The sequence below is a fragment of the Neoarius graeffei genome, chromosome 16 (assembly GCF_027579695.1).
Source record: "Neoarius graeffei isolate fNeoGra1 chromosome 16, fNeoGra1.pri, whole genome shotgun sequence".
NCBI classification, from domain to species: domain Eukaryota; kingdom Metazoa; phylum Chordata; class Actinopteri; order Siluriformes; family Ariidae; genus Neoarius; species Neoarius graeffei.
In genome coordinates, this window is record NC_083584.1 from 37,513,434 (window position 1) to 37,541,297 (window position 27,864).

The 27,864-nt window shown below is 42.0% G+C and overlaps 1 protein-coding gene across 1 annotated transcript in view; it reads left to right on the plus strand.

Annotated features, from left to right (window-relative positions):
- pogza (pogo transposable element derived with ZNF domain a) overlaps positions 1-27,864 on the plus strand; it is a 68,025-nt gene that overhangs the window by 32,829 nt on the left and 7,332 nt on the right. The window contains exons 6-15 of the mRNA XM_060942880.1: positions 13,554-13,751; positions 16,788-17,000; positions 17,287-17,375; positions 20,843-21,240; positions 22,282-22,436; positions 22,527-22,627; positions 22,750-22,896; positions 24,757-24,891; positions 25,143-25,333; positions 27,720-27,860. Coding sequence (XP_060798863.1) covers positions 13,554-13,751; positions 16,788-17,000; positions 17,287-17,375; positions 20,843-21,240; positions 22,282-22,436; positions 22,527-22,627; positions 22,750-22,896; positions 24,757-24,891; positions 25,143-25,333; positions 27,720-27,860 — 1,768 coding nt within the window. The remainder of the gene's footprint in view (positions 1-13,553; positions 13,752-16,787; positions 17,001-17,286; positions 17,376-20,842; positions 21,241-22,281; positions 22,437-22,526; positions 22,628-22,749; positions 22,897-24,756; positions 24,892-25,142; positions 25,334-27,719; positions 27,861-27,864) is intronic.

A 27,864-nucleotide genomic window follows, 5' to 3' on the forward strand; every position in this document is an offset into this window, starting at 1 on the left:
CTCGCTCTTTCGTCTGAGTGTCCTGCGTCACTCGGTATAACCTATCCTTCAAAATGGAAAAATAGGGGAAGGACGGGGTGGCGTTCGGCTGGAGCGTTTGACCATCGATTACTCTCACTTGGTCAAACGCGTGTCGCAGAGTCTCGTCTCGCGATTGTTCCAGTGGGAAATCCGCGAGGGATTCCCCAATAGAAAGAGGAGGGGCCGGGGGCTCCTCACTCTGTCGCGGAGATGACGTAGACGGCTCTGCGACCGCAGCTCCAGCCAAAGCTGGGTAAGGCGAGGATTAACCGCCGACTTCACTATTGATTTTTCCCCTCTGAAATGTATGTGGACCGACACCAACGGGTAGCTGTGAATATCCCCGTGCACACACAACACCTTCACCCCTTGTGCTCCCCCCAATGCCTCGTCTTGCACCAGGCTTTGGCGGATCGAGGTCTGATTGCAGCCTGAATCCACCAACGCCTGATATGTAGCCCCTTGTACACTTACCGGTATGCGATACGCTCCGGCCCGATCGAGGGCAGCCTCTGGCGCGTCGGGGATCCGCACCACCGCCCCCACCTCCATCGCTGCACATTGTTGCTGCAGGTGGCCCGGTTCCCCGCAGCGCCAGCAAACCGGCCCGGGCCTTCCCTCTGCAGCTGTGTTCTGAGGCTCACTCACCTGAGGGGGGGGAGAGACAGACACAGAAGGGAGAAACGGGAGGGCACCACGGGTGCGGTGGGCCCGCCTGGGGTGGAGCCGGCCACCGCCTCCGTGGTGGGGGAATGGGGCGAGGACGGGACACGGGAGGAGGGGGGGGGAGAAAGAGAGAGAGAAGAGGAGAGAGAAGACGATGTTGTTGGTTGTCCTGCCGCCGGAACAGCTGCCAGATGATCCTCCGCCAGTCCTACGGCCTGATCCAGCGACGCCGGGTGGTGGCACTGGACCCACTCCGCGGTTCCGGCTGGTAAGCGGGCGATGAACTGTTCCAGCGCCACCTGGTCGATGATTCCCTCGGCGTCGCGATCTTCGGCCCTCAGCCACCGCCAGCAGGCGTCCCGGAGCTGCTGGCCGAACGCGAACGGGCTGCCGACGTCCTCCATCCGCAGCGCGCGGAAGCGCTGGCGCTGCTGCTCCAGCGTGCGCCCCACGCGCTGGAGGACAGCCCGGCGAAGGTCGGCGTAGGCCAGCCGGCGATCGGCGGGGAGCTGTAGTGCGGCCAGCTGCGGCTCTCCCGTCAGGAGGGGGAGGAGGCGCGCCGCGCGCTGCTCCATCGGCCACCCCGAGGCTTCGGCGACCTGCTCGAACAACGTGATGAAAGCCTCGGGGTCATCCTGCGGGCCCATCTTGGTTAAGGTGAGGGGAGACGGGCCCGCGGCCGGGGCGCTGGTGGACCCCGCCGACGCGAGGAGACGCCGGAACGCCTCTCGATCTTCCTGCTGAGCCAGCACCAGGGCTTCGAAGCGGCGCTCCTGCTCCTTCCGGAGCGTGACGAGTGCCTGGTGCTGGCTCTGCTGAGCCGTGGCGAGGGCGTGGACCAAGTCCGCGAACGGGGAGGATTCCATGGGGCTGCAGGACTGATGCTCCACCGTCCCGGGTTTCGGCACCACTGTAGCGTGAATAGCGTGTGGGTGGAGCACAGAGGATGGCAGGACAGAGATCAAGATCAACAGAAGGCTTTATTGCCGTACTTTTCAGTCTAACAATGTTAACCAACAGTCAGAGACACGCACGCACACACACTGTCGTCTCCGCTGGGGAAAAAGCTCCCTTCCGCTCTCCCTCTCCCTCCTTAAGTAGGGCGCGGTTTACTGGGGAAAACACACACAAAACACAGGTTAATTACCCTCAGGTGTAGCAATTCTGCCACTTACCTTCCCCGATTCCGCCCTCCTGTCACAGACCGGCGCTTGACCACGCCCCCGCTGCCACATGTACCTGTAGTGAATTTTAATTACTAGCTATTTCAAAAAATCACGTATGATACCAGTGGTTCTGTCATGGAACGTTCATCATAAGCTCTTGTTAAGTACACACAAGTTTTTAAGTCACTGCTCCGCCAGTCAGGCATGGTTAGTGACATGTTGCCTCCTTCATGGGCTGTTCCAGCACCGGTAGTGATGCACAGTCATTGGTTTGTCTGATTGTCTGGGCTGCAGTGGACTGGTCACTGACCCTGTGTTGCAAACACCAGTCTAAGATAACACATTATCAACTGATCTGTTCATAAGAAATAGAATAAATATTTACACTTACTCAAGCTGATCTTTGGCTGGATCGAGTCGAAGTTTAAAAAAAAAAGGCACCATTCATCATCAGCGTCGCAGTTCTCAAGATTGAGCCAAATTGCTGTCCTGAATCATGAACTGAATCATGAATTGATTCACTGCTCTGAAATTGAATCACTGTCCTGAATCATAAAATGAATCATGAATTGAATTGCTGTCCTGAATCATCCGAAGCGCATAACATCCGCGTGCCATCTTGCAACAAGTTTTACCTCCAAATAGCCCAAACTGTGTCAGACAGATTTTATCCTGTTTACGGTGGGCATTCCCACCGCGAAAGAGAAACCAATTGAAACCGAAAGAGTGAAAGTGATTATCATGCCATTACTATCCCTGTGTCCAAAATCGCTCACTTGTTCACTACTCTCTATATAGGGAATTACTATATAGAGGACTATATAGTGAGCTCATTGGTAAAATGAAAAAATGCTTCCGGACACTAGTCCGTCGCGCTGGTATTTACATCATTATTGTGGCACAATTAAAACATGCCAGATCAGCCAGCTGGTGGGTTTTCAAAATAATAAATACATGCATGTATTTTTGTGATAAATGCATATTATACTGAGCATATTTCCCACATATTAATAAATACAAAGTACCTGCATCTTTCAGTTTTTTTAAATCGAGGCTGAATACTTTCTTCTTTGCCGCTACCTTTTATTAAATCAAATTTGAGACTTTTAATTTGATTTCTTTAAGCGTGACCGCAATCTAAAGTTTAAAGTCCTTCCCGCACCGTATGGCGCATTAGGCGGCCATACGTTTCTGTAGCCCTCGGCCTCTCGCCTATTGCACAGCTAGGGTTACAGTGGGGGGCTGGTCCTCTGGTAACCGCGAGAGTTTGACCGCAATGCATGATGGGATATACTGCTTGGTTACTGATAATGGGTTGTACAGTACTTTTCGTGATGCATTGTGGGATACTTTGAGTGCACTATATAGGGTGTAAAAATCCTCACTATCGTTTCGGACAGCACTACAAAATGGCGTCCTCACTATATAGTGCCCTATATACTGAGTAGGGAGCGATTTTGGACACAGGGTATGCGAATAGTCTTTTATGAATGCGGAAGTGGCCACTCAGCCTTCCGACTCAAGTGTGACCGAGTTAGGTGACAAGTTTTATGTTTAATTTAATTTAGGTCATTTAAATACTATAATATTATTTGGCAGTGGGCACATAGGCAAATGTTAAGTATAAAGTTTCTGTCAATATGTTTATCATGCTGGCGGCACGGTGGTTAGCACTGTTGCCTCATAGCAAGAAGATTCTGGGTTTGAGCCCAGCGGCTGATGGAGGCCTTTCTGTGTGGAGTTTGCATGTTCTCCCCGTGTCTGCATGGGTTTCCTCCGGGTGTTCCGGTTTCCCCCACAGTCCAGAGACATGTAGGTTAGGCTAATTGGTGGCTCTAAATTGACTGTAGGTGTGAGTGTGAATGGTTGTTTGGCTCTATGTGTCAGCCCTGTGATGATCTGGCGATTTGTCCAGGGTGTACCCCGCCTCTCACCCATAGTTAGCTGGGATAGGCTCCAGCTTGCCCACGACCCTGCACAGGATAAGCGGTTATGGATAATGAATGGATGGATGTTTATCATGCTTGTATGATGATAAACTCGCGAAGATATTTATCTCAATACATGATCTACTCATTTTAAACCTGTCAAGCTTCACCAGCGAAGCTTTCGACCCCAAAGTACAACCAAATCTACTTGCACATAATGCCATGGAATAATAGATATGTGCCATAAAATAAAGATCTATTACAAGTATTAGATTTATATTTATTCAACATGTTCTGAAGTTACTTGACTGGGAACTGGGAATCTTGACCCATAGAATACTGCTTGTTTACTCGCACTCGATAACCTGGAATCAACAACTGTACGCCACTTCCGACCAGCAATGGCTGCTCCCCGTGGTTCTGCCTCCACGGATAATTCACGGAATAAAATTGTCCACAAAAGTGCTTTTACGGGGGGGCGCTAGTGAGCCGTAATGGAGTAAGATGCACTTTTGTGAGCTCCTGCAGAATCTCAACTATTAACATATATGACATCTATGTTTGAAAATATAAACTAAATGTGGTAACTATGTAATTACCACCACTCAGCGAGGTCAGAGGGTTGCAGAACCGACGTTGATGGCAGCAAATCTCCAAAAATACAAATACAAAGGTCGGTCTAACATAAGGCCTAAAACCTCCTTGGCTAAAAGTCAGGGATGAGAATTTTCCGCCGATTGGCGGATTTCCGACTTTTTCAGACCAAAATGATCGTTTTTGAGATTGATGTAAATCCGTTGAGATTTTTTTTTTTTTTGGGGGGGGATGATTAACGATCTGTGGTCACCTTATAACGCAGACATCCCAAGTCTCCCAGAAGTTCCGGGAGTCTCCTGCATATTGATAGAAGCGAGCAAGAGCGTGCACGTGCAACATTAAGGTCTGCATCACGCATCTTAGAATGTGTGCGCGCGAGGGGGTGCGCGAGGGAGACCGTGTGCAGTGTTGCCAGATACTGCTGACGTTTTCCAGCCCAAAATATGCCAAAATCCACTTAAAACCACCCAATCTGGCAACACTGCCTGTGTGCCTGTTCATGTAGCGCATGCCAGACAAAGAGCATCTTGATTGGGTTACTCAGCAAAATAAGCCAATCAGCTTTCAGTGTGGGCGGGCTTTTATCTCTTTTCTCGAGGACCGGAGTTTTCAGTTGTATTGAGTCGGTGCAGCTTACAGGATCGGCATGGCAGAGAGAGCGCGCGCCCCAAAAAATGTATATCAATTACATATAAGTGTGTATCTTTTATAAATGGGGTTAGCTTATCTAATGCAGCATGTTGGGGAGAATCATAGTATCATATCCATATTTCTGATGAAATTTTAAGTATGATAGCATGTATAACTCTCCTACTTATTGCTCATTTCATAGGGGGACGGAATTGCTGGCATGTGCCGCGCAGGAGCGTCTGCCCAAATTTTTTAGGCCGAGATGAACTTATAGTTTTTGATTTAAAAAAAATTTCCAATATGTAATGCCCATTGTACATGCCTGTTCTTTAATTCAAAATCACCATCTCGATCTTCAGATTGACCATATGGTATATGTATTACATTACACAACATCCTGTCCAGATAAAACCTATTTAGTTCACACAACAGTTGAAAGGGAAGTGATGAGTGATGTTGAATGTTGCCTGCTTAATATGCAAGACCTCCTGCTACCATGATAACATCAGAAGAAAGCTTCAGAGAATTATATGATAGAACTTTTTTCTGGTTTGCACTTCATTTTAAAGGATTAGAGTATTCAAAGACATGAATAGCTAAAATGCAGAAATATAATACTGTAGAGCTCGTTTATATTAAAAGGTGCATTGATTTTTTTGAAATCAAATGTGAATTGATTAAAAACAAGTCTCTTGTACCATAATCATTTTCACCTGGGAGTCCACCAAGAAGGGGAATTTATTATCACATCTCTAGCCGCTTTATCCTTCTACAGGGTCGCAGGCAAGCTGGAGCCTATCCCAGCTGACTACGGGCGAAAGGCGGGGTACACCCTGGACAAGTCGCCAGGTCATCACAGGGCTGACACATAGACACAGACAACCATTCACACTCACATTCACACCTACGGTCAATTTAGAGTCACCAGTTAACCTAACCTGCATGTCTTTGGACTGTGGGGGAAACCGGAGCACCCGGAGGAAACCCACGCGGACACAGGGAGAACATGCAAACTCCACACAGAAAGGCCCTCGCCGGCCACGGGGCTCGAACCCGGACCCTCTTGCTGTGAGGCGACAGCGCTAACCACTACACCACTGTGCCGCCCAGGGGAATTTATTTCCAAATAAATTGCAAATTTTTGCTGATAAAATTAATGGTTTTGGGGTAAAAAAAAAAATAGCCAAAAATCATTAGCCCCCCCGGGCTCTGTCCCGGTTTTTTCAGACTTTTAAAATATTTTTCATTCCCATCCCTGAAAAGTCCAGACAAATCCGACCTGACCCCAAGTACAAGCATGGACACCGCAACAATCAAAGCTGACATCCTCTCCTCATTAAGAAGAGATATATCGTCAATTATTAGAGAAGAATTGAAGAGCGCACTGGTGGAGGATTTTGAATTGTTGAAGGACATAAAAGACGTGAAAACTGAGATAGCTAACAACACAACTGCTATCTGCACAAAGGTTGAGCATATGAAAGCTAATGTGAAGGCTGTCAAGGCCGGATTGTCAGCGTGGTTGGATGAAGTTGTATCGGTGTAAACTACTGTAACGGGCCTCAAGAAGCAAGTCAAAGATTTAAAAGAAAAGTGTGAGGACATGGAGGGCAGGATGAGGAGAGGAAACATTCGGATCACGGGTGTAGCTGAAGAGCCGGGGTCAAGCTCTCCCACCGCGGTCTCCAAACTCCTCAGAGAAGTGTTACACCTGGACGGAGAGGTATTAGTCCAACGCTCACACCGCAGCCTGACAAAAAGAAGACCCAGAGACAAGCCTCGTGTAATTATTGTGAAGCTACACAATGAGTGAGATGCCATGGATATCCTGAGGAAAGCCAGAGGCCAACTCAACTACAACGGAAACCCAATCGCTATATTCCCGGACTACACTGCTAATGTCGCCAGAGCCAGGGCGATGTTTACGGCCGGCAGAAAGATGCTTTGAGGGAAACCTGGGGTCCGCTACGGTCTGCTGTATCCGGCCAGGCTCCGCATCTCCAACAATGACGACAAGCGGGAGTTTGTGGATGCTACTAAGGCAATGGACTAATATAAAGAAACCCATCCTTCCAGCTGATAGACCGGAGCACTGAGCGACAGTATCCTTAACAGGCATCAGGTCTGAATATAAGAAAAAAAAAAACTCTGATATGCTAGGACTATGACCTTTATGGCAATGCAATAGGATGCAATCTATTGTGAGAAAGCGAGCTGATTAAAATGGTTAATATGAGCAATATGCTTAGGCATTTATCAACAGAATCTGGTCTGGTGGACATTTGGAGATGCAAACGCCCTAAAGGCAGAGACTTTACCTTTTTTTCGCATAGGCATTCCTCATACTCCAGAATAGACCTCTTTTTCACTCCTAAGGTAGAATCTTATAGAGTAGTTGACACAAAGATCCTCCCAATTACATTATCTGATCATGCTCCTCTTGTATTGTCATGGAACGTTGGCAACAGGCCATCAACTAAACAATGGCGATTAAATGCGTTGCTCCTTAATGATAGAGAATTCATTGCATTTATAAAAATTGAACTAAAAAATTATCTTGATACTAATACCTCGCCTGAAATATCACCCCTTACTCTATGGGACTGTGCAAAGACATATATTAGAGGCCGAATCATTTCCTTTACAAGCGCCAGGAAAAGAAAAAGGGAAGAAAAACAGCGAGAGCTAGAAGACAAAATAAGGCAGCTTGAGCAGCAACACAAAAGAAACCCAACCTCAAGCTTATTGAATAATCTTAAAGAGGCACGCAGGGACCTAAACAGCTTAATTAATGAAAAAATAGAGGGCAATTTAAGGTTGATTAACCAAAAATACTACGAAAATGGTAATAGGGCAAGCAGGTTACTAGCATTAAGACTTAAAAAACAACAATCATCTAATATAATACAGAAATTAAAGGATAATAATTCAACTCTCACAAAACCGGATGAAATATCACAGTCCTTTGCAGAACTTTATAAGACCTTGTACAAAAATACAGATACTTGCACAAATGATGAGGAATTGGTACAATTTTTAAGAGACATGAAATTAAAAGAGCTACCTGAATCTATGGCAAGAGAATTGGATGAACCAATCACGGACCTGGAAATACGTCAGATAATCTCCACACTGAAAAACAATAAAAGCCCCGGCCCAGACGGGTATATTAACGAATTTTATAAAGTTTTTATAGAGATTATATCACCTTTATTACTACACGCTTACCATCATGCATTACAATCTGGAACTATGGCCCCCTCTTGGAGAGAGGCTACTATTAGGGTGCATCAGTTGCCACCTAAAAATGAAAAGTTCCTCCGATCATGATGCATTTTTGTTTTTATGTTCCTTTTGGTAAGAAAACACACTGGGTGAAATATTTTGACAAAATTCAAAAGTTTAATGGTGGCACCAGGAGCTCAAAGTTATGGAAAAAGCTGCTATTTTATGACTTTTATGACAAAATTTCGATCACTTTTCATGAAACATTATGGCACCTTATAGAGTATACCAAATATCTTAGATACACATTTTTACTACATATTCTAAATATATTATCGAGCACAGTTTGAGTTTTAGCTGTTCATTGAATCATTGTTCAACTACTTTTAAACAATACAAATGTATTATGAATCACATTAATGCTTCTCAGTCCCTTGCAAAGGTTCTTAACATGATCTCTGGGTCACAAGAAATCAATAAATGGAGTCCAACATTGTGATTCAAACCTTACGCGAAAACAAAATAAGCGTTTTTTGGCAAAAAATGAACCTCATGGTGCCACCGTTAGACTTTTGAATATGGTCAAAAAATTTTACAGGATGTCTTTATTGGTGAAAAGGAACACCCAGACAAAAATGCATCAGATTTTATGAAAGTGAGGGCAACTGATGCACCCTAGCTACTATAGTGGTAATACATAAAGATGGCAAAGATCCCACCAAATGCCAATCATACAGGCCGGTCTCGTTATTGAATACAGATTTACGAATTTTAACAGCTATTCTGGCGAGACGGGTCAATAAACTTACTACAGAAATTATCCATCCCGATCAGACAGGGTTCATAAAGGGAAGATACTATGGGGACAACATCAGAAGGTTGTTAAATTTAATGACCCACCCAAAAGTTAAAGAAGAGGAGTCAATGATACTATCCTTAGATGCCATGAAAGCATTCGATCGAGTATCCTGGCAATACCTATTTCAAACTCTGAAACGATTCCAATTTGGCCCAAACTTCATCAAATGGATACAAACTCTATTCGAATCCACAATCCGCAGTTAAGGTGAATGAGTTTTTCTCAGACCGCTTCACCCTAGAACGTGGGTGTAGACAAGGTTGCTCACTATCTCCTTTGTTATTTGATATCACTATCGAACCACTAGCACAGCCGATTAGGGATGATGATAATATAAAGGGGGTTACGATAAATGGCGAACAGCATAAAATTTCAATGTATGCGGATGACATACTGCTGTATCTTTTACAAAACCTATAACAACAATACCATACTTAAAGGACATCATTTCCACGTATGGATACTTCTCGGGCTGCAAGTTGAACGTGGACAAAACAATGGCCATGGATATAGGTGGCAACATCTCAGATGCAACTAAATTGCATAGTGGGTTTAAATGGCCAGTAGATGGCATTAAATATCTGGGCATTCATATACCACCTTCATTAGAAAAACTGTATGATTTCAATTACAAAATTTTAATCCAAAACATTAGTAAGGACTTGGACCGATGGTCAATATTGCCCCTATCTCTACTGGGCCGCATCGAGAGTGTCTGTATGAATGTGCTGCCTAAATTACTATATCTGTTTCAAATGTTACCTATTGACATCCCCAAAACTACATTTGACAAATTGGACAAACTAATTTCAATATTTATCTGGCAGAGAAGGCGACCAAGAATCAGACTAAAAATGTTAGTTATCTAAAGCAAAGGGAGGGCTCAAACTACCTAATTTAAGATATTACTTTTGGGCTGGGGCGGCACGGTGGTGTAGTGGTTAGCGCTGTCGCCTCACAGCAAGAAGGTCCGGGTTCGAGCCCCGTGGCCGACAAGGGCCTTTCTGTGCGGAGTTTGCATGTTCTCCCCGTGTCCGCGTGGGTTTCCTCCGGGTGCTCCGGTTTCCCCCACAGTCCAAAGACATGCAGGTTAGGTTAACTGGTGACTCTAAATTGACTGTGAGTGTGAATGGTTGTCTGTGTCTGTGTCAGCCCTGTGATGACCTGGCGACTTGTCCAGGGTGTACCCCGCCTTTCGCCCGTAGTCAGCTGGGATGGGCTCCAGCTTGCCTGCGACCCTGTAGAAGGATAAAGCGGCTACAGATAATGAGATGAGACTTTTGGGCTGCGCAACTAAAACCATTAATAATATGGATTCAGGACCTATCGTATACATGCTGGCTCGATATTGAAAAGAGTTTATGTGAAAGGCCTTTACAGGGCTTGCCATTCCTAGATGTCCATTCAAATAAAATAAATATGGGGAAATGGACCAAAATCACGTTAAAAATATGGAAGACAATAAAATCTACATTTGGTCTGTCTAAAACAATTTCAGCACTTACAAATATTGGATATATAAATGATTTTGTGCCCTCTAAATCAGATACAGGTTTCAAAAAATGGGTGAAGTATGGACTCACCAACTTATATCAACTCCACGAGGCTGGCAACTTTAAATCATTTGCACAGCTATTGGAGGAATTTAAGCTACCAAACACAGATTTCTTCAGGTACTTACAGTTAAGGGATTTCTTATTAAAACACAAAGACTGGGTCAAAGTTGCTAACCCAACGCTAATTGAAGAATTATTGATGAAAGTACAAACAAGAAAGTGGGATAAAAAATTAATAAGCTATTGCTACCAAATATTCTTGGGCATAAATTTGAATAATACTGCACAGATTAAAGAGAGATGGAAATTGAAATTAACTCCAACATGTCACATGATATGTGGGAAGAAATATGTACTGAAGTACATTTGGTAACTAATTCGAATGTATGGAGGGAATTTAAATGGAAAGTAATCATGAGGTTCTTTCGGACACCTGAAATTATGGCTAAATTTAGCACTACACGCTCAAATATATGCTGGAGAAACTGTGGCCCACACATTGGCAATCAGATCCACATACTTTGGTTATGTCCGAAACTGGAAAAGTTCTGGGAGGAAGTGTTTGAAACACTTAATAAAGTATTTGGCGGAAATATTACAATGGACCTAATGGTGGCTCTACTAGGTCTATTACCAAGAGGCATTGAAGGAAGAGCCAAAAAATATCTTTTACAGATACTGCTAGCAACAGCAATTACAGTGCCTTGAAAAAGTATTCATACCCCTTGAACTTTTTCACATTTTTCCACCTTACAACCACAAACTTAAAAGTTTTTTATTGAGATTTGATGTGATAGACCAAAACAGAGTAGCACATAATTGTGAAGTGAAACGAAAATGATAAATGGTCTTCAAAATTTTAAACAAATAATCTGAAAAATGTGGTGTGCATTAGTATTCAGCCCCCTGTAGTCTGATACCTCTAAATACAATCCAGTGCAATCGATTGCCTTCAGAAGTCATCTAATTAGTTAATAGAGTCCTACTGTGTGTAATTTACTCTCAGCATAAATACACTTGTTCTGTGAAGGCCTCAGTGGTTTGTTAGAGAACACTGAAGAGCAAACAGCATCATGAAGACCAAAGAACTCACCAGACAGGTCAGGGATAAAGTTCTGGAGAAGTTTAAAGCAGGGTTAGGTTATAAAAAAATATCCCAAGCTCTGAACATCTCAAGAAGCACTGTTCAATCCATCATTCAAAAATGCAAAAAGTATGGCACAACTGCAAACCTACCAAGACATGGCCGTCCACCTAAACTGACAGAGCGAGCAAGGAGAGCACCGGTCAGAGAAGCAGCCAAGAGGCCCATGATCACTCTGGAGGAGCTGCAGAAATCCGCAGCTCAGGTGGGAGAATCTGTGCACAGGACAACTATAAGTCGTACACTCCACAAACCTGGCCTTTTTGGGAGAGTGGCAAGAAGAAAGCCATTGTTGAAAGACAGGCATAAGAAGTCCCGTTTGCAGTTTGCCAGAAGCCATGTAGGGGACACAGCAAACATGTGGAAGAAGGTGCTTTGGTCAGATGAGACCAAAGTTGAACTTTTTGGCCTAAATGCAAAGCGTTATGTGTGGCAGAAAACTAACACTGCTCATCACCCTGCACACACCATCCCCACTGTGAAACATGGTGGTGGCAGCATCATGCTATGAGGATGCTTTTCTTCAGCAGGGACAGGGAAGCTGGTCAGAGTTGATGGGAAGATGGATGGAGCTAAATACAGGGCAATCCTGGAAGAAAACCTGTTGGAGGCTGCAAAAGACTTGAGACTGGGAAGGAGATTCACCTTCCAGCAAGACAATGACCCTAAACATACAGCCAGAGCTACAATGGAATGGTTTAGATCAAAGAATATTCATGCGTTAGAATGGCCCAGTCAAAGTCCAGATCTAAATCCCATTGAGCATCTGTGGCAAGACTTGAAAATTGCTGTTCACAGACGCTCTCCATCCAATCTAGCTGAGCTTGAGCTATTTTGCAAAGAAGAATGGGCAAAGATTTCAGTGTCTAGATGTGCAAAGCTGGTAGAGACATACCACAAAAGACTTGCAGCTGTAATTGCAGCAAAAGGTGGCTCTACAAAGTATTGACGCAGGGGGGCTGAATACCAATGCACATCACATTTTTCAGATTTTTATTTGTTTAAAATTTTGAAGACCATTTATCATTTTCGTTTCACTTCACAATTATGTGCTACTCTGTGTTGGTCTACCACATCAAATCTCAATAAAAAAACTTTTAAGTTCGTGGTTGTAAGGTGGAAAAATGTGAAAAAGTTCAAGGGGTATGAATACTTTTTCAAGGCACTGTAAATGCATTACAGTAAGGTGGTTGAAGCCTGACCCTCCAACATATAATATGTGGATGGAAAAAATAAAGGAAATATATCAAATGGAACAAATAACATGTTCCCTGAGACTTCAAAAAGATATATTCACTAGAAGGTGGAGCCCTGCCATGGGTATACTGCTATAGTGAGGAACCCATACAATATGAATCCGATCTATATTATTAATCTGATTTTTTTTCTTTTATCTTATTTTGTTTTATTTTGTTTTCTATTTTTCTTTGTCATTATAGTCTCCATCTCCTTTGTTGTATCATAGTTGTTACCTTGTGTATTGAAAAACAGCAATTATGATGAATATGATTCTGTATATATTATTTTGAATGAAACTGAAATAAAAACTAAGTTTAAAAAAAAAAAAGGGCTTTTACGGTGTTTTTTTTTTTTTTGACTGAATGTGCTCGTCCTTTGTCTACAAGTAATACATAAAGCACGATTAATGTTGTAAGCATGACCAGTACTGGTATACTTTGTCATGTTTATTTTTTGTATTCTCTTTATTGCCTCTGATATCACATTCCTTTTTTTCCATGCTGAAGTAATTCTCTTTCCCAGCTCAGGCAGGCTCACTGATCTCCCCTCAGCTTGTGTCTCCATCAAGCACACTACAACCATCAACTGTTCAGATCCCAGTCACTATCATCCACAGCCCATCTGCAGTACAAACTGTCACCACAGTAGCCTCCAGTGGGATGCCTGCTGTGGGCACCTCACCGTCCAACAGTCTCCCTCACCCCTTTCCAGCTGCCTCAGGTATCATCTAACACTTACTTAAAATGTAGTAGCTAGTGATTTATCATATTTTATCTACATACGTTTTCACAAGGGTTTTGTTTGGCTTAGTAATACCATTTGTACATAAACAGGGGATAAGTGAAAATACAGGCAAGGGAAATTTTTACAACTTTTAATCTTGTCAAATATGCTTTCAAAACTACAATTTGTATGGATTTTTTTTGTGTGAAATGTATAAAAAAATCTTTATTGAGTCAGGGGGAAAATATACTGTAAAACATGTTTTTGAGTTGCTGAGAGTCACCATGAGGATCCTGTAATTCACAGGCAAAGCTATCGGGTTTGAATTGGCAGGAACTTTCAAACATTCACACCAAAGACTAACCCCAAATTTCCATTATGGCTTAAAACTGAGTTGCAGGTATCATAACAGGAAAAAAAACTTTCCCCTTCAGCACTTTTTGAACCAGATTGCTTGAGATGAGTCGCAAAGACACACTAAGTCCCACAGACTTTAATAATAGTAATAATAATAATGTCCCACAGACATGATGATGATAATAAGAATAAGAATAATACCCTTGTAATCCTAGTCATCATTGATAGTTTCAACATCATAAGCTGGAAAATGGAAGAACTTAAGAAACTAGACAGAAAAACGAGAAAGCTTTTGACTGTGGAGAAAATGCATCATCCAAAAGCCGATGTGGACAGGCTTTATCTTCCAAGGACAGCAGGAGGAAGGGACCTTACTCAAATCGAGACTACCTACAAAACAACCACAATTGGTCTCGATGCATACCTCAACAATAAAGATGATCATCTCCTCCTCAAACTAGCCAGAGACCATGAACAAACCAAGAAAACACTGTCAATATCCCACGAAGCTGCAAAATTCAGGAGAAAACTCAATACACCAGAGATTGAAACAAGCAAAAATGAGCCAATGACCAGCTGTGCTTGGAGAATAAAAGTAAAGGCAAAACATCAAGCCTTAGAACAACTTAAGAACAAATGGGAAGAAAAGCCTCTACATGGACTGTACCCAAAAAGAACCAAAGATAAAGCTGTAGATCAAGTCCAAACCTACAAATGGCTAAGAACAGCTGGCCTTAAATCAGAAACAGAAGGATTCAATATTGCTGCCCAAGATCAATGCATCAAGACAAATTACTATCAAAACAAGATTCTGAAAGATGGCACCAACCCAGCATGCAGAATTTGCAATCAGCATCAAGAGACAATAGACCACCTCGTCTCAGGCTGCCTGGAACTTGCCAAAACAGAGTACATTCAAAGGCACAACAAGGCAGCAGCATAACTCCATTGGGCAATTTGCAAGCACTAGAACATCAAAGTGCAAGACAAATACTACAAACACAAACCGTCAACAGTGACCGAAAATGAAGTAGATTCTATACTCTAGGACAGCGGTTCCCAAACTTTTTTGGCCGCGCACCCCCTTCTATACTCCAACCAGGTTGACGTACCCCCAGTTCCCCAGTTTCAAAAAACACACGTTTTCTTATAAGGGAAGCATCTTTAATCGTGCTAAATGATAACAAACATCGTTTGCCACACCTGCAGGAAACCACAAAAGTGGAAAAAAAAAAAAACACCAAAGCTTTCTTACAAAGGCAGCACGTCATGCTCGAATGAGAACATCGAATCACATTAACATATTATGCGCTCTCGTATTTGAATTAGATAGAATTTGATTGAAATGTAACAGTTTTAAAACGTTGCAACACGGTAAATGCGCAAATTCATTACAAAGGGAGCTCACATCGAGGCATGTAGTCTACCAGCCAGATATGGGGAAAATATATGATTTTCATCTGTGTTTAAAACACTAGCAACACAACCCTGTCATTACAAGGTTATGAAAATGAATTGAGAATGAATTTAATTTGCAAAATTTAACATATAATAACAGTAAAAATAGCAATGATAATTATGAACATATGCATTTTAAAGAGATACAACAATTAAGGAGCATATCAGGAACAGATAAAGAAGAGGATCCATCTGATTGTGAAGTGCAGCGCTGGCGGCTCAGTCTACAGCGAGAGAGAGAGAGACGGTGGGTGGGTCAGATGGAAATTCCTCCCTATCTGTTGGGGTTTCTCCTCCTTCATCCCTGATTTGTGGTGGCGCATTTAGTTTTGCCGATTTCAACCAGTTGAGCATCGCTAATGAATTAATGAAGCCACAAACTACTGCAGAACCGTTATGGCGTAGAAGAAGAGTTAAAAATCGCCATTACATTTTTTATCTTGCGCACCCCCTAGTGGCAGCTCGCGCATCCCCGGGGGTGCGCGCACCACACTTTGGGAAACGCTGCTCTAGGACATGCCGATCCAAACTGACAGAGATCATGGTGAACAGACCAGATATTGTAGTGAAAGACAAGGAGAGAACTTGTCTATCCCCACAGAAAGAAATGCCTCCTTGAAAACAACAGAAAAACTCTCCAAGTATAAAGACCGAGAAATAGAAGTGGAGAGAACGTGGGGCATGAGAACCACAATACCACCAGTGGTCATAGGTTCTCTTGGGCTTGTCAAGAAGGGGATGGAAAAGTACACCAGCAAAATCCCTGGGAACATCAGAATAGAAGAGCTTCAGAAGATCATCCTCCTTGGAACTGCTCACATACTCTGGAGGACCCTATCCATCAAGTAATCTATCATACCCTTATGATTGTCCCAAGTTCAAGGGATGAACTCGGCTCCATAAGAGAAAAAGAGCTGGACTTCAAGGATATTATTATTATTATTAGTAGTAGTAGTAGTATGTAATAATTCTACTGTGGAAGCAGGTGAAATTCTAAAATCGTACATGTTGGAGCCTTAAGTTCTTTGACACTTTTTAATTATGACCCTCACTTTTATATTTTATACTCTCTTATTGCTGCTACCATGGTCAACACTTTACAGACAATTATTGCCCTTGTTTTTTTGCTGAACACTCTTCTGCTGTCCTGTCTAGTTGATGTGATGTCTTGCATATTTATTGTCCTGTGTATTTACTGTATTATTACAACACCTCTAGCTTCAGAACTGCCATCAACATCATCTTCATCACCACCACCACCACCTCCTCCTCCTCCTCCTCCTCCTGCTGATCAAAAGCAGACCCTTTTGACACAGCCTGCAAATAATGTCCTAGCTCAGGATTTCACCAAAACTCCCTCTCAGGTCCCAGCTCAGGACACCTCTGTAAAGACTCGAGCCCGAACCCGGAAATCTGCATTTTCCCCCAAAGGTCAGTTATTAATTAGTATGTGGGTGGAGCACATAACAATGCCACTAATGCTTTTTTTTTAAATTATTTCTCCTTTATTTATGCATGCTTATACCTTGCTTATAAGAGATCAAGTTATATGGAAGCTTTCAAAAGACCAAAAAATATTTTATCTCCATTAATGGCTATATAGTTTTTAGGGGTTTTATGAGGACTTCCTGATTTAAATAAAGGCTAAATTAAAAAATAGTGTTTTGCCTCATTCAGGTATTTATGAGCGTGAATTGAATGTGCTTATATTTTGCAGTATTTCAGAATGTTTTCAAGGCACCACAGTTCTGTTCTCGCTGTAATGTGGCCTACAAAGTTGTTCATGCGCTTCGTGGCTACATGTGTGTAAGTTTCATTTCTCACACACAAAACACACTGTCAGTCCACACTCACATTAGTTTGTTTGCTTGTTGTATTAGCCTACCACTAAGTCTGCATCCATCAGTTGTGGACAAATCATAAATGTGCATTTACCCAGTCATTAGTGAGTTAGTTAAGTACAATAAAACAGACTAGTGCATGGGTATTGAAATATCAGATAAATTGTTTGAGGCACCAGTATTCGATCACTGAAATCACTATTCGTGTACTCCTTGTGGACTTTTATGTCCACATGAACTCAGTGAGAACATTTTAAAAATAAAAGGCACATCTTGAAATATTTTGATATTATATTTACTACAGGTGAAAGAGTTGGGATAGGCTCCAGCTTGTCTGTGACCCTGTAGAACAGGGTGGCTAGAGATGATGAGATGAGATTATATTTACTTTCATGCAAGTCATTAAATATCATTAATTATTATACACACGTGACACTTTTTTGATGAAATAAAAACATGCATTCTATTCCCTTCTAGCAGGTTTCATTCATTTGGTTTGATAGCATGCAGTATTGTTAGCATATTGTTTATCCTACATGTATTACATCACTCTGCCCAATGGAGAATGAGCATTGAATATGGTTTACGATATTGCATGGTTGTCAAGACAACATGATGTCACACGTCGGAGACGTAAAACTTCCACGCTAGTGAATGACTGTGACAATTTGTAAACTAACATGGCTGCCAGGTTTGCTTTGTTAAATACGGAAGATTTTGAGAGAATTTTGAAAGAGAAAGACACACTGAACATCTGAAAGGCTACCAAAACTTTATTATGTATTCTTCATGCATGAGCAGCCCCCCATTCTTAACTTTTTTGTAAAATCTATAATTGTTCCATCAAGTATGTATGTATGTATAATAATTAATAATAATATTAGCTGGCTTTTTTGTGGTATATCAGATATATTCCATCCAGCTAGCATGATATTGAACAAGTTGAAGACTAGTTCATTATCATGCTAGCTGAATGGCATATATCTGATATACCACAAAAAAGCCAGCTAATATTATTTAAATATGATGCTCAGGGGCAAAAAGAAAGATAATACATGTGTTATTTACCAGCTGGGAGGTCCGTATGGTGAAATACTGACCTCGGCCTTGAATACTGACCTCGGCCCAGAGGGCCTCGGTCAGTACTTTCAAGACCTCGGTCACGGTATTTCACCATACGGACCAACCTTAAGCTGGTAAATAATATATATATATTTTTTTCTTTACCAAATTCTAACAGAAAATGAGAGCACCCGAAAGGGAAAACCGAGCCAAGGCAAGCCTCCATTTTGAATCCTCATTCACATCTGTCATGCAAATTGCTTCCTCCTCGGTATACAAGTGCACTTCCATGGCAGGAAAAAAACCTAAATTTTGCTGCCTATGTAGTCCCCTATTTATACAAAATTGAGTCATTCAGGATTCAGCCATGTTTTTGCTCGGCGTTAGCAACAGTTACAGGTTTTTAGCTTTTTCCTGAAATGTTTTCTTTTATTTCTTCTTCCTCAGGGTAGTAAAACTCGCTTTCACTGTGAAGACTGTTATCACTATCCATGATGTAAAATTAATGCTATTCTCCTGAGAATTGCGAAAATAAATGTTGACAAAAATTGCTACTATGTTTGTTGTTGTGAATGAGTGAGTCGCCAGAGGTCTGTAACCGGGGTCCGTATCGTAGGATATGGACCCGCTTGCCAGCCAGTCAGAGCGCAGGATTTGATGGATACCGGACCGCGAAAAAAATTAATTTCCATTAATGTTCAGTACAGTCATGTTTACAGATTAAGCTCCATTCAAACCTGGCATTAGTATACATCTTGAGTGATCGGTTCAGTAAGTGGACAGCTGATACGCATAGTATTTAGTATAGTATTTGTCAATCCTGTGAATCCTGTCTCCTGCCTGTACAGGCAGTTTCAGATGTTTTAATTGTGTTGTCTGATAATGTAACTTATAAGAGACGAGACAACAAACAAAACTATGAAAAGCAGCTGCTTTCGTCTCTGTTACGGAACGGTCTTTATCCATGAGCCTAGCAGTGGAGAGCTCTGCTGTTCATTCCTATTTCCAAACAGTCTTGCAATGATTACATATGTTCCAGCTAAAGCAATGACATACTTGATTAGTTGCTCTTTTATTGCTGTCTGGGATGCATCAAGACCCATTGGACTTCGCACTACAAATGTGATCTGGCTATATGTGTTCCAGACCACCTCCGAATGTGGTTTGAGGTTTTGAATCAAAATGCGACTTTTGAGATGGCTTTAACCTAGTTCACACCTGTATTGTGCTGACCACTTTGTGATCCCTTCACCCAGGATGCGTTTTAATGCAAGGTGTGAACGGAGTCTTATTCCAGAAGTGACCACACATGGAGCACTGAAGTTATGTCTCATCCACTGGTTTAGTCTCATCTCATCTCATTATCTCTAGCCGCTTTATCCTGTTCTACAGGGTCGCAGGCAAGCTGGAGCCTATCCCAGCTGACTACGGGCGAAAGGCGGGGTACACCCTGGACAAGTCGCCAGGTCATCACAGGGCTGACACATAGACACAGACAACCATTCACACTCACATTCACACCTACGGTCAATTTAGAGTCACCAGTTAACCTAACCTGCATGTCTTTGGACTGTGGGGGAAACCGGAGCACCCGGAGGAAACCCACGCGGACACGGGGAGAACATGCAAACTCCACACAGAAAGGCCCTCGCCGGCCCCGGGGCTCGAACCCGGACCTTCTTGCTGTGAGGCGACAGCGCTAACCACTACACCACCGTGCCACCCCACTGGTTTAGTAAATATAACAAATATTTGTGCCAACCTTAAGATTATTATAAACATGAGTAAATCCAGTGAGATTTTCAGTCCTACATTCTGTGATGGTTAGAACCAACACTAGATTGCACTGTTAGTCATACCACAGGCTGAAATCTTATGCTGATGATATTCTCTCGTTGCTGCACTGGTTGCTCCTCTATGCCATTTTTTTTTTCCAGCATGACTACAGTGCATGATGGTATATATCGCTTGGTTAGCGACCATTGGTTGTACACTACTTTTTGTGATGCATTGTGGGATACTTTGAGTGCACTATATAGGGTGTAATAATGCTTTCTATACATTCGGACAGTACTACAAAATGGTGACCTCACTATAGTTCACTATTCCGGACACGGGGAACATCTGTAATTTGTGGAGAACATGTGCATGTCAGATTGGTCACTGCATACATTTGTTGAAGCTCTTATTTGATTATTAGTGCTACGTTTCGTTGTTCTCTTATTTAGTGTGCGTGCAGCTAAGCAGCAGAATGTGTAAACTCTAGCCTTTCGCTGACTGCAAATGATTGTCAACCAAAGAAGGTCATAAATGATTGATTAATATACATAGTAAGTGGTCCTACAATTTTATCACTGTGTTTTGTTTCAGCACTGTAATCCAGAGCTCATAAACAGCGTCCATGCATTGGCCACTAGACCCAGAAAACGGGTCAAGCGGGTTAAGCGTAGTAATAACCCAAAGCAATCCGTACCCCACACGCATAAGAGCACTATTTCCTCCCCTTCCTTCTCAACCTCTACAAGCAGCCAACATCCAGCAGCCTCTCCTCCTTCTTCTTGTTTGAAACACATCACCACATCTGAGATACCAGAGGGAATGCTTAGCCCTGGCACTGGTGACTATGACGCAAACGGCAAGCTTATCATGCTAGTGGAAGACTTCTACTACGGGAAGGACCCTGGAAGACCTGTCCTGACAGAGGATAACCAGGTGGCTGTTATGATGAAATGCCATCTCTGTGACAAGAAGCTGAAGAACAACATCAAGTAAGATGGCTTGGGATTTGGGGAAGAAAAATTTAAAAAGGGGATTTTTGCATTTGGGCTGTAGACTGTATGGTCTACAGTACAGTAGCAGATTGCTATATGAGTGATTCCACGCTTATGGGTACTGAAATGGGGACATGAACTTATTCACCTAAAACCATTTCTTTTTTTACCATCAGGTCACAAAACATGTAATCTTTAATGAATGATATGTTAAAAGATAACTTTAATTTTCTGAGATGTAATAAAAACATATTTATATGCCAAAGTCAAGCCTATGAGTTCCAAAATGATGTCTGTTACGTTACTTCTGTTACGATTGTCCATCTCGTGTCTGTTACAAATTAATTACAATCTAGCTATATACCATGTTAATCTTATTGAAAGAATGTGTATGTTTATTCTACTACACATGTTTATTAATTATATTTGCTAAAACATCACCTTCCTATGTTTCAAAAAGTAATTCTACATTGTTAAAATTGAGAATATACATGTCCACAACACTTCTGTTACGTTCTGACTTTGGCATATAAATATGTTTTTATTACATCTCAGAAAATTAAAGTTATCTTTTAACATATCATTCATTAAAGATTACATGTTTTGTGACCTGATGGTAAAAAAAAGAAATGGTTTTAGGTGAATTTTTAAAAATAAGTTCATGTCCCCATTTCAGTACCCATAAGCGTGGAATCACTCATATGTAAGGAATAAAACCTAACAGGACATTCTGGAGGAAAACAGTCAACGGTGGGGTAATTACTATTACCACCACAAAGTTGCTTATTTTCAAATAACCTCACATTTGGAAGTGTTTCATTCCTTTTATACCACTACAGTTTGCAATAAGTTAAGGTGCAGAATGATTGATTACATTAATACAAACCTGTGATTTTGAATTCCATTTGGAACTATTCTCAGAGCTGCGTTGTTAAATTTAATCACCTTCTGACCGGTCGCATTCAAGAAATCGGCGTCATTGTGGTCTAATGCATATTATAGTAAAGGTTGTTTGACTGGTTTATTACCTCCCTGCAGACTGATGAACCACATGAAGCACCATATGGACATGGAGCTACAGAGAGGTGATGGGAAATGCCACACTATGTGCCAGCATTGCTTCCGTGACTTCAGCACACCCTTCTCCTTGCAATGCCACCTTGAGACCGTTCACAGCCAAGTTGAGTCTGCATGTGAGTCCCATTTCAGTTTATACAGATAGGCTTGGACCTGACACTTTTTGTATGAAGAGTACTAAAAAGTTATCATTCCTCTTTCGACAGCACTCTGCAAGATCTGCGAGTTGTCCTATGACAGCACTCCCCTCTTTTTGAATCATATGAAACACTCTCACAAGCCTGGTGAAATGCCCTACATATGTCAGGTAACCATCATCTGGTTAAAGATTTCTTAAGTCTCCTTTTACCAAAATGAATATTGTTCTTTGACATTGACATGGAGTCTGAAATTGAAGGTGGAGTATTTATTTATTTATTTATTTTTAAGGTTTGCAATTTCCGTTCCTCTTTCTACAATGATGTTATAATTCACTTCCGTGAGCTCCACAAGGACACAGTCAATCTTCTGTGCCCTTACTGCCTCAAAGTGTTCAAGTCTTGCAACAGCTATCAGCTCCACTACAACAAGCACCAGGTAAACAATACTGGAGAGAACAAGTGAAGATAAGATAAAGAAGATAAGCTAAACAAGAGAAGATAGATGACTTGTTCCATTGTGTTCTGTTTATTAATTGTTTACAATTAATAAACTCTTGCCTCACATAATGACCTCTCCTGGTTCTAATATAGTGGTACAATCTATTTCAACCTAGCAAGCAATAGATAACTAGCGTCACTGCAATGAATGTAGTGAAAAATTTAAGGGTAGGGGTGGCATTTACCGTACCTTCTGTGGCCTGTCAGCTCAAGCTAACATTAGAACAGGTTAAAATAATTCCAACTGAGATTCCAGCTTCAGAGTTATTAAATGTGTTTTGAGTTGTAAGCGAAATGATATAACTACTGTAATGAAATACATCAATGCTGGTATTAAGATCAACCAAGTGACATTTTGTTTATAAAAAAAAATCTGTATTTTATGGGTTGACAAAGGCCCAAAACACCATCTACTGGTTAAAATCATCCAGAGCCTTGCAAGGCTGATGCTGATGTAGAGTCAATTGTTTGTTTGGTACTTTTCTGTGATGAAATTTTAATTAAAAAAAAGAAGAAGAAGAATGTTAATGCTGTCTAATTAAAGGTGGGTGGCCCACCTCCCCAAGCCCCACCCTTGAGTGGGAGTCTGTGATACTGCACTCCTTTTCAGATATATGCTGATCAAGACTCAAAATTCAACTCCTGCCTCACATATCCATGTCATCCCCCCCTTTCAGCCCCTTGCCCACTTTTTAGCTTTTTTCTTCTTCAAAATTATGCAGTGGGTGGAGTTATCTTCCGAGCTGGGATTGAAGTTAAACTTTAAATAATCATAAATTCTTGCTATAGAAAGATATGATTTTGAATCATCTACAAGTATTGTTTGCCTTTTATATGAGGCAGCCATGGCCTGAAGATTAGATAAGCTGCCTTGGGGCCCAAAAGTTTGCCGGTTTGATTCTCCGGACCAGCAGGAAAAATGTGGTGGGGTGGAAAGTGAATCAGTGGCTGAAATGCCATTGAGCAAGGCACCTAACTCCCAGGTGCTGTAGCAGAGCTGCCCACTGCTTTGGGTGTGTGTGCTCATTGCTCACTTGCGTGCGCTCATTGCTCACTTGTGTGCGCTCATTGCTCACTTGTGTGCGTGTGCATGTGTTCACCGCTTCAGATGGGTTAAATGCAGAGGAGGAACTTTGCTATGCTCTAGTGTACATGTGACAAAATAAAGGCTTCCATTTCTTCTTCTTGTATAAAGTTAATGATCTCGTTACTGGAATGTCTACTGAATCAGGCTGTACTTCTGAACAGCCTGTCAGTCTGTAAGTTATGGAAAAAGGCTCTTGTAAAGATCAACAGCTTTCATGGTCATATTTTTCATTTCTGTATCTTATTTATTATATGTTAATTAGATGCAAGTGAAAATCAGTTAATAGCAGTTGCTTCTCGAGAAGCAACATGGTTCTGCTTTTCAGTGGAATTGAAGTCCAATTTTCTCCCTCTTTGTGTTTGGGGATTAAAAAAATGAAAATGCAAACATTTTACAACTGGTTTAGATACATGCAACAGCAAAACACGTTTTGGCTTAGACAAGCTTATCGACACACATGCTGTTAGATTTCGTCAGAAGAATTCAGTGGAGCGAGTCACATATTTATTGTGTTTATAATTCTGAAAAATTGTAACATACAGATGTCATGGTTTGCTCTCTCATTGTGTCAGTGTAGCTGCATTAGTAGCTTGTATCGGAAATGAGTGTTTGCCTGCCAGGTTGTCGGATGTTTTTGTAAACATGGGGTAAATTGCATGTCTATTGAACTTTAATCTGGTGTCTTTTATATATGGCTCTTTCTGTATCCAGAAAAAGTCAGTGTTGTATTGTGGCAAGTGCCGACTTCAGTTCCTTTACGCAAAGGAGAAGGCAGAGCACAAGCGTTTATTTCACCAGACCCATCTCAAACCTGTGCAGCTGCTGGGGCTTAAGCCTGGTACTAAGGTAAGCATGGGACACACATTCTAACCAGAATGCCTTCATCTTTGTTGTATCCCTCCCCCTGATACTTTGAATAATTTTAACATCTTACATTATTACAATGGTTAACAATATCTTGGTGTGTGTGTGTGTTTTTCATAATTATCAGCTCACTCACCAATACAAGATGGACGCTTCATTTTAAAGTTAATAAAAAGCAGTTGTTTGTGTTGAAGCTGACAAATTTCTATACCAGTTGTTTATCTGCCTTTCAGATAACCATCCGGGCTTATTCAGTGACTAAGGTAAACGACAACACTAACTTCCGTAAACCTAGTATAAAGAGTGAAAGCTCTTCGCCATCCTCAGTTCCTGCACCTCAGGGTGGTGTCCAGAGAATCACACCTACAAAGAGGAAGCCTGTTGAGAGCATGTTGGAAATCATGACCAAGTTTCAGAAACAGTGGTGAGTGAGAGTAATGATATCTTCTGTGCATCAAAGGTGACTAAATCATCATAAATGTAAGTCAGTGTTTTAGCTTTACTAATTATATTACAGTAGAAAGGCTTTAACATTCAGAATGCCCATTTTGAAGGGTTTTTTTCTTTTTTTAGATAGTATAAGGATTGTTTACAGAAGGACACTCGCGAGCAAATTATTAAGTACATTCTTAGTGCAGCAGTAATACTGACATGATGATGGCATGTTAGTGGTTGTTGCAGTGATATTAGTGGATCAGGTACTGCAGCATTATTGCACTGCAAAAAATGATATCTTAGCAAGTGAAAATATCTTGAAAATAGTTGAAACGATCCAGCATTTCCTATTAGAAGAGTACAAGACACCAATTCTGAGATTATTAAACCTAGTTCTAGATTGCAACCAACTTATTCTAAGATGTCTTATCAAGTAAAAATATCTGTCCATGCAGCAAGATAATTTCACTAGCATTAAGTAATTTTCTCCTCAAATTCAGTTTTCAATTTTTTGCAGTGTGTGATTTTATGAACATATTTATGTCATTGCTGAGTCCACCAATCAAAAATATCCAAACAGCAGTGGACTATGGTCAAAAGTTGAGATGAGGTGATGGTCTAGAGGACTAACTGTACTTCTACAAGGTGAACCAATAGGGTGGGTAGGTGTGTGTCAAAAAGTATTTACAAAACCTCCCAACATTGCAGCTACATACGATGGACTCGTATCAGCACAGTGCCTGCTGCAGTGTCAGTGCCACTGTTGTTCTGAGTACGGTCAAGAGCCCAAATAATATCTCTGAGAAACAGTTCCTTTCAACTGATGTACAGAGCAGAGGGGGCTGACAAATTGCACATAGCAACGGGGGGGGAGGAATCAAGTGAAAGCTCTGACGTTTGCCCAGTGTCATATTTTGGTTACCTGGAAACTTGGAGGCTAATGTAATTTAACCCTGAAATATTACAACCTAATATGTCCTGGGAGAGGAAGATTCTGTGTAGCCATAGTTTTCATCCCCTCTTGAGAATACCTTTGATGCTGAAGCTTTATTTTGCATGACATGTTATGCATTAGGGCGGCACGGTGGTGTAGTGGTTAGCGCTGTCGCCTCACAGCAAGAAGGTCTGGGTTCGAGCCCCGTGGCCGACGAGGGTCTTTCTGTGTGGAGTTTGCATGTTCTCCGCGTGGGTTTCCCCCACAGTCCAAAGACATGCAGGTTAGGTTAACTGGCAACTCTAAATTGACCGTAGGTGTGAATGTGAGTGTGAATGGTTGTCTGTGTCTATGTGTCAGCCCTGTGATGACCTGGCGACTTGTCCAGGGTGTACCCCGCCTTTCGCCCGTAGTCGGCTGGGATAGGCTCCAGCTTGCCTGCGACCCTGTAGAACAGGATAAAACGGCTAGAGATGATGAGATGAGATGTTATGCATTATTAGTTGTGTGACAGTTGACACTGCGCTGTCATGTATTTCGTTCAGGTTCATCATCATTCCCACATCTCTGCATTTTCTCTGGGGGAAAAGGTTATCCTTTGTGAAAGTTTTACTAGTTATTCAACTAGTAAAAGAGTTGACTGTGTACGTACAGAGCAGCAGTATGTTGCTCCACCATGAACTATATGAAGCAACTGGAATTAGTTACATTTAAACATATAGATCAAGTAAAATTGCTTTGCGACGTTGCCTTTGATCAGTCGACTTAAGAAACTAGTAACCACCTTCTCAGAAGCCTACTAGCTGTTAATTACACCTACTAAACTTGTGCACCAGGCAGCTTACAGTTAAAAAACAAATAGCCCAGACACACCAGATTGGTGATTTTGTCCATTCTTGACCTACAAGCAACACTGTAGAAGAAGAAGAAGCCTTTATTTGTCACATGCACACTCAAGCACAGTGAAATTCATTCTCTGCATTTAACCCATCTGAAGCGGTGAGCACCCACACATACCCAGAGCAGTGGGCAGCCATACTACAGCGCCTGGGGAGCAGTTAGGGGTTCGGTACCTTGCTCAAGGGCACTTCAGCCCAAGGCCACCCCATGTTAACCTAACTGCATGTCTTTGAACTGTGGGGGAAACCAGAGCACCCGGAGGAAACCCACGCAGACACGGGGAGAACATGCAAACTCCACACAGAAAGGCCTCTGTCAGCCGCTGGGCTTGAACCCAGAACCTTGCTGTGAGGCGACAGTGCTAACCACTACACCACCATGGGAGATGAATCTGATAAAGTGGCCATTGAAATGTTATCTTGCAGGAATGTTGAAGCTGAAAACACAATTTTTCTTCTTCTTTTTATTTATTTATTTATTTTTACGAAAATTGCTCTTGAATGCCGTGATCTTAACACAACCTCTTTCTTCTGTTTTCTAGCGAGCCATCAAGAAGTTGGTTCTGTATAGAATGTAACTTTGCGATTCCAGATTTTTCCACTCACTTCCCCACGTTTGTGCACTGCTCCTTGTGCCATTATAGCACCTGCTGCTCCAGAGCATATGCTAACCACATGATCAGGTCC